Source organism: Bombyx mori, chromosome 21 (assembly GCF_030269925.1).
Source record: "Bombyx mori chromosome 21, ASM3026992v2".
Lineage (NCBI taxonomy): Eukaryota > Metazoa > Arthropoda > Insecta > Lepidoptera > Bombycidae > Bombyx > Bombyx mori.
In genome coordinates this window covers 3,813,736-3,824,865 of record NC_085127.1, presented here as the reverse complement: position 1 = coordinate 3,824,865, position 11,130 = coordinate 3,813,736, and the positions used below count along the sequence as shown (strand labels likewise).

The 11,130-nt window shown below is 33.9% G+C and overlaps 1 protein-coding gene across 4 annotated transcripts; it reads right to left on the bottom strand.

The window, feature by feature from the left end:
- Window positions 1-3,480: 3,480 nt before the first annotated feature.
- On the bottom strand, window positions 3,481-10,547 carry LOC101741628 (bifunctional methylenetetrahydrofolate dehydrogenase/cyclohydrolase 2, mitochondrial). Of its 4 annotated transcripts, none has more exons than XM_012690855.4 (6): window positions 10,446-10,547; window positions 7,674-7,771; window positions 7,029-7,484; window positions 6,580-6,788; window positions 6,328-6,450; window positions 3,481-4,817 (listed from the first exon to the last, which is right to left on the bottom strand). In XM_012690855.4, exons 2-6 carry the CDS (start codon window positions 7,763-7,765, stop codon window positions 4,696-4,698), a joined length of 1,002 nt encoding a protein of 333 aa, XP_012546309.1. In that variant the 5' UTR covers window positions 7,766-7,771; window positions 10,446-10,547; the 3' UTR covers window positions 3,481-4,695. The 4 variants fall into 4 exon arrangements, with proteins under 4 accessions (XP_012546309.1, XP_037874454.1, XP_062530615.1 ...); XM_038018526.2 differs by having other exon boundaries at window positions 10,264-10,510; XM_062674631.1 differs by lacking the exon at window positions 10,446-10,547 and adding an exon at window positions 7,966-8,077.
- Window positions 10,548-11,130: the final 583 nt, after the last annotated feature.

The following is an 11,130-nucleotide window of genomic DNA, read 5'->3' as shown; positions in this document are numbered from 1 at the left end:
AAAATCATTCATTGACCACGATCTCAGAGCGTTCGTTTGCGCAATACACTAACTCTTATGCAAACAACCGTGAATGAAGTGTACCACAATAAGTTCGCACGTTACCGAATGACCGTGGGTTGTTGCGAAAACTCCAATTTTATTTTCTTTATACATCGAATAGAACCTCAAATTAATATTTTTATAATAAGGAATTTCGTTCCTATCCGGTGTCCCACGACACCACACATCTTTTTTTCCTACTTATTCTCTGGTAGCCTATGGGGTTATTTCAGTTACGCTTGAATGGGTACGTGAGCTCACGGGCTCAACTTGAGAGAATTTGCTAACACTAGCCCTAGCTAGAGCAGTGTTTCGCAGAATCTACCACCGGATTGAAATGACGACCCGCTGCGAAGATCCGGCGAGTAACTCAGTGGGCTGTGTCTATGGATAAGGTCGCACGTCGAACTCTCGACGAGTTCAACAAGAACGGTGACCGGTGCTTGGAGAAAAAGTGCTCATTATTGATCGATTTTAGTGGTATGGTATGTAAGGTCAAAGCCCGCGTGGGGTTTGCGCCGCTGTACCTATTTCGTTTGCTTGTGAAGCAGTCGTGAGTTTGGGTTTAAAGTATGGGAGAGCCGGTACAGAATAAAATACTCGGAGTCCCGAGTGGAATGGATTGGTTTTGCGAAGGCCACATTTTATTTTTATTTATTTATTCCATTCAATACAAAGTCAGGCTTACAGTTTTCACCAAAACGCCTGACTCGTTAACACAAAAACGGCCGTCTGGTGTAGTGGTAAGTGACATGGTCACTACACCAGAGGGTCGCGGGTTCGAATCCCGCCAAGGGAAGATATTTGTATGATAAATATAGATGTCTTTTCCACGGTTATGGATGTCTATTAAATATATGTATGTGTATAATAAAAATCTTACATTTATATCCGTTATCTGGTACCTGTAACACAAGTTATTTACGAACTTATCACGGGACCAGTTAACGTGGCGTGATGGTTAGTAAATATTTATTAATTTATTTATTTATTACTGAAATTATTAAGTATTCCCCAACTATCGGCAAATACGTCAGCATCCCGGATTTCGGACAGAAATTCGTTTAACAGCGCAATTGCCCTGGCCGTTGGACAGTTCCTAGCTCTACGATGTCTAGCTTTAGAATGTTGGGAGCGGAAATATCTGTCAGCCCTCTTTCTAGTTCGTTTTTTGGTGTTGCCATTGGAACTCGACGACTTGTCCCGACCATGAATATCTACTGTCGAAAATCTCGTGTAAAGAATGCTTTAAATAATGTGTTCGATCGGTCGGTTGGTATCCCTAAGCTAGCGAGGTTCCAAAGGTTCCAAGAGACCAGAGTTATCGAAATAGGAACGGCCTTGTGTATTTATCTATTTCCTCTTCCTTTCTCAGTCTTTCTGTCTGAGTTTCTGCACCCTGTTATCTGATTCCCCTATTATGTTATATTGTAATATTACTCTTATTTAATGTTTACGTAATGGACTTAACCCACGCGCAATTTATTTCCAAGCTAAATCGAAATATTGTATTATCGTCGGTCTATACACGAAATATCTTAAACGTGTTAAATTTGATACGAGGAAATGTGGTTTCACATCTCTGAGGTAACTCGTTAAAATGTTTCTCCTGTACTTCGGTTGATGTGATGTCTATTTCTTCGGTTAAATCCGTTATTGCTTTAACCTCTTCAGGGACGAAATTCTTGGCGTAAAAAAAAAACATGAATTTAATTTATTCTTTATAGAAGATTCGTTCATTTTATATTGAAAATATATCAATAAGTACAAAAAAGTGAATATTTATAAAAAAAAATTGTCCATATACGTGGCCATGTAGCGTAGTTCACCTGTGAATGAAAAGATTTCATACGCTCAGGACATACAGGTTCTTCACATTTTTCATGACATCGTGTAGGATTTTTATGCTCAATTTTTAAAGGATAATGTCCTAGAGTCTATTCTAATTTCAGGATTAACTTTGATCCTGCTTTTGAACTTTTTAGACGGTTCGAATTAAAAAGGGTCTTTTTAGTTTTTTTGTTACGTTCTTTATTAGTGCGTTCGATAGTAGTAAGCAGCTTGGCTCTGTCCCTGGCATTGCTGAAGTCCATGGGCGACGGTAACCACTCACCATCAGGTGGGCTGCATGCTCGTCTGCCTACAGGGGCAATAAAAAAAAGCAAATTCTATTTTAATACTTTTTTTACCTTGGCGGGTGGACGATCTTACGGCCCACCTGGCATTAAGTGGTTACCGAATTCCATAGACTTCTACAACGTAAATGCTGCCACCCATCTTGAGACATGAGTTCTAAGGTCTCAAGTTGCCCCACCTTTCAAACCGAAACGCATTACTGCTTCACGGCAGAAATGGGCAGGGTGGTGGTAACTACCCGTGCGGACCCATAAGACGTCATTAGAACTCATGAGGAGAACTCACGTAGTAATGTCCATGGCAGCAGTGACCAATTAACATCAAAAGATTCAAGAGTTTGACGACTGTATAAACTGATATCCATAAAGTAGTCATAAATGAATTGCTGTTCGTCGTTAGTCTCGAAAACTCGAGAACAGCTGGACCGATTTGGCGAATTTTGGTCTTGAATTATTTGTGGAAGTCCAGAGGTTTAAAAAGTAGATAAATATGGAATTGCTTGGAATTAAAAAAAATAACAATTTTGTTTTTAAGTTTATTTTATACAAAAGTTTAGGTCTATTATTTATCGATTACTACGAAGTCTGCCGGGTCAGCTAGTTAAAAATATATATTTCGAACGGGAGGTCATTGGCCGGACGCCGTTCCATCGTAGGGTGGTCGGGGGAAACGGAGGAAGTTGTCTACGGGTCGCGTTAAAAGCTCTTGTCGGTCGCTACTCAAGCACCGATTTCATCGGGATATAAATCTAACTAGGAAAGGATGGTGTGGAAATCTGTGCGTCGGTTTTTGCCAAGTAAGGCAGACAAGCCCACGATTTTCATGCTACTATACCGTACATTACGGCTCTGAATAAACGAAGGTAGCTAGCTATCTAGGTAGGTACCACCACCCTGCCTATTTCTGCCGTGAAGCAGTAATGCGTTTCGGTTTGAAGGGTGGGGCAGCCGTTGTAACTATACTGAGACCTTAGAACTCATGTCTCAGGGTGGGTGGCGGCATTTACTTTGTAGATGTCTATGGGCTCCGGTAGCCACTTAACACCAGGTGGACCGTGAGCTCGTCCATTCAGCTATGTAATAAAAAAAGTCAATCATTCGTTGGCATCAAAAAAAAATATTTTGTACCATAAACTTAGAGAGTTAGAACTCGTGTCTGAAGTGACAGAGTTTACGTTGTTGATGTCTACGGGTGTCAGTAACCACTTAATATCAGGTGGGCCGTGATCTCATTCGTTGATCTTAACAATACAAAATATACATTCCTGAGAAACAATTATGAATAATACATGAAAGACTCATACAAATTGTAATATTAAAATTTTATTAATTAAAAAATATAACAGTACTCTTAAAGTACACTATAATCTTATAAATATTGTTTTTTCTTATTAATAACGAAATCTTTAATGTTACTAATTTTTACTAATGCTCCACGAATTTATGCAAACAATTTTTATATGAAGAAGACAATAGTGGATTCAAACATGATATACACAGGCAACACAATATTTCATAATTATAAATAGACAAACAAATGGACATCATTTCGACTATAAATAAGTTTAATCAAGTAAATAAATTTCAAATAATTTACTGGAGTTTCTTTCTAATTAATAAATGCAAGAGATATTTATGAAACTGATATTAAAAAACCTTATGATTTTTTATGAGATTTCTTTAAAAGATTAAGTAGAATAAGAAACAACAACTAATACTAATAAATAATAATCAAAATAATTAACAGTAATCCTATTTAATAATACTCATATAATGGAGGTAATTCTTTTGAATTCTCCAGCAGTTAAACTGCATAAGATGTTTAAAAGAAGAAAAAAAGTTTCCCACATTAATTGGTCTTTTATGAAAACGCCTTAATCAGCCTTTATAATAAGAAAAACAAAAAAACAGCCTAAAATCGGACACATCACTTTAAATAATAAACGTCATTATTGACAGATGTCACATTCAAATATCAACGGCAATACCACCAAGGAAGACTTTAATAAATAGGCTGTGAAATTATAAATTTGTCATCGTCGTCCTAAATATGTAGTGTGAATTTTTTTCTTAATTGGTAACACATTGATTGACCTCAACACTAAACATACCATAACGGGTCAAATGCCCAATTTTGAACTTTTGCATTGCATTGAAAATCCACGTATCATCTTATTGCTTTCGCACATTTGACTTCATGAATTTTTCTTACCAATTAATCTACAGTTATTGTACTATTTTTTTGTTTTTGTTTCGTTTATTTCGAGTAGTACTTGTGGTATACCGTTATCTACTCACTATGGTAGAAATAGGTATCAGTAAATGTTGGTATGATTAGTGTTAAAGTCTCTATATATTGTAAAACAAAATTGTAAATATTTAATTCTTATTGCTTAATATCAGAACAAAAATAATTAAATTGTCACTATGTATTTAAACATACCTAATAAAGAAAATAAATAATTAAACAAAATGCAAACTATAGAATTAGCCAGATCTTTCAAATACATCCCCATCATTAATTGGATTTGTTTGCTTGACTCTGAGCTGCTTGGAATGTGTTATGCATCAGCATCGCCACGGTCATAGGACCCACTCCGCCGGGAACTGGAGTTATAGCACCGGCGATCTTAGATACTTCTGTTTGGACGAGAAAAACAAATTTCAGATCACTTTGCAAGTGACATTTTTGAAACATTCACCTATATGTGGGCTTAGACAGGGAGACTCTCGGTCTATGTGGTATTCATTGGTACTTATAGACACGACAACGTGCAGGTTGTAGTCTACTTTAATATACGCAGTGTAGAAAAAAATTAACATAAAATATGTGAAAACAATATTAACCGATATAACATAAGAATTACGATATCATGTAATTTAATTAAAAATGTGTTCAAAATATTATGTCAAAACATATATTATTATTACTGTATGTCGTAATATTTCATCATACCCAGTTGACAAGTTAATTCAAATTCATAGTTTAGTACTTAAAGTAGTAGCAAGTTCACATTTGGTGAACGCGTAAGCTAAAACAAAACAGCTGGCGGACAAGGCCCACGTGTCACAGAAGGTCGTTAACCTCGCAGAGATGGCTGATTTTTAATATCACCTAAAACTTCTTACTGCCTCCCTCAAACATTTTTAGCCTCAAAAATACAAACATGTGAACACACAAAAGCTATTCAAAATAACTATCCGTTATAATTTGATTACTACATTTCTACTGAGGGTGGGGATTATTTTAAGCCCACATAGAGAGGTACAACCATCCTGCCTATTTCTGGCGTGAAGCAGTCATGCGTTCCGGTTTGAAGGGTGTGATATCCTTTATTATACAACACGATTGAGACTTTAAGGTACGGTTCCTCTACCCACTTTAGACCAGATGGTTTACTCATCTATGTACAAAAAAAATAGCTGTTTTAAATCACCACGTTTTAAATTAACTTTATCTTGACCTTATTAATTGTTCTTAATATAAAACATGCAGTCAACAATAAATTAAAATAGGTCAAATATTGTCAATGCCGTTCAAAGCTTATCTTCTATTATTTATGAAGCTTTTTGGAGGTCAAGTTTTTGTGCCCCCATTTTAGTTGACATGTTGACACCAAAACTATTTTTTTGCTCTGTTTTTATATATAGTGTTCTTATAGATTTTTAATCGATTGATAACGTTATTCATTATACTTTTCACCTATCAATACATATGTAACTTTAATCTTCATTAAGATAACTTTTTCATCACAATAAGTATTCTTTTACAGTTCGCCCTGATAATCAACGGGCGTGAAAGCATATTGTTTTTTTTTTTTTTTTTTATTGCCCTTCTAGGCAGACGAGCATACGGCCCACCTGATGGTGAGTGGTTACCGTCGCCCATGGACTTCATCAATGACAGGGGCAGAGCCAAGCCGCTGCCTGCCTACCGATGCCTGTCTATGTTTAAAACAGATCATATTCCTTTTAATATTTATATATTTAATATATGAAGATTTATATCTTTGATTAATGGAAATAAAGTGGTTCCTTACCAGCCCTATTGTTTCGAAGAAGAGATTTTTACCTACGATAGTAAAAAAAAAGCGAATCAACTAACACGCAACTCGAATATGATTAAGAAATTAAGTCACAATTAACTGACCTTCGTAATCAACGTCCCCGACGAGTCTAGACTTTCCATTTTCATCGGTTATTCTTGTAATGCCAACGTCTATTATCGTAGCGCCCGGTTTCACCATATCCGCTTTGATTAATTTGGGCAAACCTATATAAATATAAAGAAGGAAAATAAATTTCAAAATACACGAAGCGAACACGGTAATTATGATGAATATTGAATTTTTTATTTGAAAGGCTATCATGAAACTGGATATGAAGTAGATTGTGTACTAACCGGTAGCGGTGATAATGATATCAGCGTTCCGACAATATGCTTCCAGTTTGTCTTTTGGCGTGTAACGATGGCAGATGGTTACGGTAGCGTCCATCCCTAATCCGCTTTCGTGTCTCTTGTCGCTATGCAGCATCATAGCTATAGGCATACCGACGTTTTTGGAACGACCTATCACGACCGCGTTGCGACCGAATGTGTCGATGTTAAATCTAAGACAAACACACACATACACGTTTTAACAAAACACATATTTTTTTAAATTAAATATTAGTGATAGTTAGATGTCATTAGAAATTTTTAAGGTTCATAGATGACGAAGAAGGAAATTATAACAGAAATCAAATTTTAATAAGTAAAGAAATTAGTAAAATGTCAAAAAAATCTAGATTTGTATTTTTTATAGTTACTTAGATATTAGAGTTTATAAATGATTCAATAAATCAAATTACCTTTTCAGCATTTCCACTACAGCCAATGCTGTAGCCGGCACAATGGTAGGTAGATCCACACACAGCCTTCCGATGTTGATTATGTGGAAACCATCGATATCTTTTTCAGGAGCAATAGCATCGCAAACTCTCCTCTCATTAATTGTATCAGGTACAGGTAATTGGACGAGAATTCCATCAACACTATTATCTTCATTTAAATTTTGGATCTCAGAGAGAAGTTGTTCTTCGGTTATATCACTGTCCCTGTTAATTGTTAATGCATCGATGCCCACAAATTTTGCGGCTTCAACTTTGTTCCTGACATAGGTGTGGCTCGCTGGGTCATCGCCAACAATTATACAGCGAATGGTGGGCGCTCGGTTTCCAAGACTCACCCACTGTGCTATTTTTTGCTTCAGCTCCTTCTTTATCTCCATAGCAAGTGCTTTGCCATCGAGGATACGCGCCATGATGCTGTTGGACAAGAAAAAAATAAAAAATAAACATACTATTAATATGCTAGTATAATTGCTACACTCAAAATATGCACACAGTAAAGAAACAAGAATAAGAAATTAAACATTATAATTTTTGTTTAGTTATTTACTGGAAACCTAAACAAAAGCCACATTACATTAAGTACACATTCTTGTAATATTTTACCTGGCAGAGCCCAAGGAATCAATGTATGTGTGACTTCTCATTTTGCTTGTCAGATGTGAACTGACTAGACGAAGGCATTTGATTTGCCTCATTGATTACTGTTGACGTACAGAGTTCATTAGGTCACATTGTATACGCAGTCGTACAAGATAAAAGTATTTTTGACATAAATTATAATTAATTAAGGAACTTAAAAAACATGTTGATAGTCTAATTCTTTTATTATGATTAAAAATAGCTTATTTGTCATAAGGCATATTGTGAGCTGTGCAGGGGCACTAGTATGTTTTACCATTCTATTTCTGCTGTGAAGCTGTAATGCCTTACAGTTTGAGCGGTAGGGCCAGCCTTTATGCGATGCAATTGGGAATTCAACCTGTCTCAATATGGGTGATAGGTGTCACATTGACTGTAGGCTCTATTAACCTTTAACCTTACTTAAAAAACTAGGCTTAATAAAGTGTTTTTTTATTTTATTTTTTCCTTCTTTTCTCCATGAATCGAACAAAAAATATACAATGTAAAGACTTCTTACATTGAAAGTTGCAATTGAATATATGATGCTGATACTTGAGATCTTAGTAATATAGAATTGTTATTGAATATTAATTATTTTATTAAGGCTCAGATGACTGCATTAATAAAGGTTTTTTTTTTGTTATTTGCCCAAAACACATGCAGATAGAGGAAATCATCTTTAAATTAGTTAGGAATAACATAATGTAGTTTTTGCTTTAATCATGTGGTTTTGTTTAAATTTTGGTTTTGACACTTTGTTTGGTTGGTAGAACATAATTTTGTAATTTTTAAATTAGCAACTATATACTTTGGATATAGTGATTGTAATAAAATAACGATGACATAGTTCAGTTTGAAACATGTTCACATCCCACCAATTTTCAAGTAATGACATTTTAAAATTCTAGATGAGCAGGTTGTTGTGTATTTTTGCAGATTTATAATTGTAATATATTACACAATGCATGCTGTGTCAAACATTAGAAAACACTTGATCGCTTAAAATTATATCATAAATGTTTGTTTATGTGTATTCATGTTATTTAATGTTAAGCATGTTAACAAAATAGTCATCAAATTTTTTTAGTACCACTCCAATGGAAAACATGTTTTTATATTAAACCAATATTTAGTGGACGATATCAGTGCAGCCAGTCCGAATTCAAGCCGTAACCAGTTTTAAACAGGTTTGGGACAGTACCTATCTCTTGAGGTTAAAAAGTTCACATCATATCAAATCTTTAGGTTATAAGAGCGAGCGAGAACTGAATAAAACCAGTTTTAACAGTCTTCAATGGCAATATCATTGTGTAAAACCTGTTATATCTAGTTTCAGCGATAGCAACGTTTTTATGGAACATTTTTTGTGTTCTTTAACGAATGGAAGACATTATCAATTGGAATGATACAACAAAATGTATTAATTAGATTACTTATTTGTATTTTCTGTGTTGATTTGGCAATTCTAGCTAATTGTTAAAAGTTCCTTTTTTAAATAAGGGCCAAATGGTTATTCCGTCTACCTCATGTAATGGGAATCTAAATCCTCCATCTATCTTGATACATAAGGAGAGACTCTTAGTTACATCAGTTGTTCAACTGTTGGAAATAGAACACACAAATGCCTTATGGGTGCAGTAAGGAAAATGGCAATTTACCTGAGATAAAACATCAGTGAATATAATAATCTGAAATGTTAACAAATTTCAATATTTTGAAACATTTTAGTCTGACTTATGGTCAACTGAAAAGAAAGTTAATATAACTTGACTTCTTTTCAAAATATGACACTAAGATTTCATTTGATTAAGTATTTTATCTTTAGTGTTACAACAGTAATTTGTGTAATACGACTATAAGTGATAAAACAGATAATTGTGATGTTTTTGTTTACTGTTGAAATTCTGCAACGAGACTACAGATAATTTATTCTTTATAGTATATTATGATTATGATGATAATTAACACTATTTTGATTATATTCTATATTCTATAAAGTATTCTATATTATTAATTAATGAACAATGGTATTCTTTACCTGATTACCGGAGCTAAAATGTGTTGGACATAAGTTAAACTCACTGTAAATGTACTGAAATCATGTCCTAACATTTTTGAAAACACTAAACATCCTATGTTTTCAAAGTGGAATTCAACACCACAATGTTCATTATGTCTCTTTAAATTTTTTGTTTATCATTGTGTATATATGTGATGTACAGACATGGTATATTTTGTATAGGTTCTAGAGTTAATCAGTTGAAAATCTACAAGAGGTATTTTTTTTGCTAACTGTGACATTAATGTCAATACCTAGTAATTAATATTAATATAAAATGCTATTTATTGAAGTAATTGGTTACCTGCAGAATTGGTTTTCGTGTTATATATTAAAGTTATTGGCAAACATATTGTCTATTACTGCACGTGGATATTTATGCTCATAAATTAAAAAGTGTCTTTTACTTTAAACTTTGTAAAGTTTTTAAGCTAGTACTGATTTATTGCGGAGGTTCTTAAATTTAACATTTTACTTATTTTTATAATCATTTAAATTATTTAATAATCTTACCTTCGAATGTTTACAGAGCGAATAATGTAGGTTATTTAATTTTGAGACTTAATTTTTTATAACTTTTTATGTAGCAAGCAACTTTTTATAACAACAAAATTCATCAGTAAACTGAAAACCACTAACAGTAAAGTCATCAATAAGTAAAACAAAGTTTCCTAAGAATGTCGAAATAAACTTACATAAATTTATTATTTTTCGAATTTTCGAACCACGTTGACGACCGAATTCACAACAACTTTTGACATTGACAGTGTTTGACGGTGACAGTTTCCTATGAACAGGTGGACGGGCACGGGCTCAGCCCATAGACCTATATGTTATTTCAGTGGCTCAGCCAGGAGGGGAGTACTGTTCAATGTGTTGACAAACACACAAACATGCCATAATTTCATTATTACCATATATTAGATACATATCTAATATATTATATTTTAATTTATTAAATTGCATCGAACATTTTAACTAAAGTATTTATGTAAATACACGCCACACGTATTAATTAGATTCATACAAAATTAAATCAAACATAAATTGAATCATTTGAAGCTCAGAAAATTGTATGTGCTCGTAAAATACTATAAAAGAATTGGTAGGTACATAACCATAGTTTCCAACTAGAGCTGATAAGCAGCTACGAGAGGATTTTAACATTAAGTAAATGAAGTTTAATAATTGAATAGGGGTATGAAATTACCGATTTGTACAGAAAAATTGAAATTCGTTTTTTTTTTCATAAACATATTGATTTAATCAAAATATAGTATTATCTATACATTTCTGCCATCTAATAGGAAGATCATTTACGCCTTTGCGATGGAACCTGGTGATCTAGATTCTACAAACTGTGTGAAAGCATTTTATCTC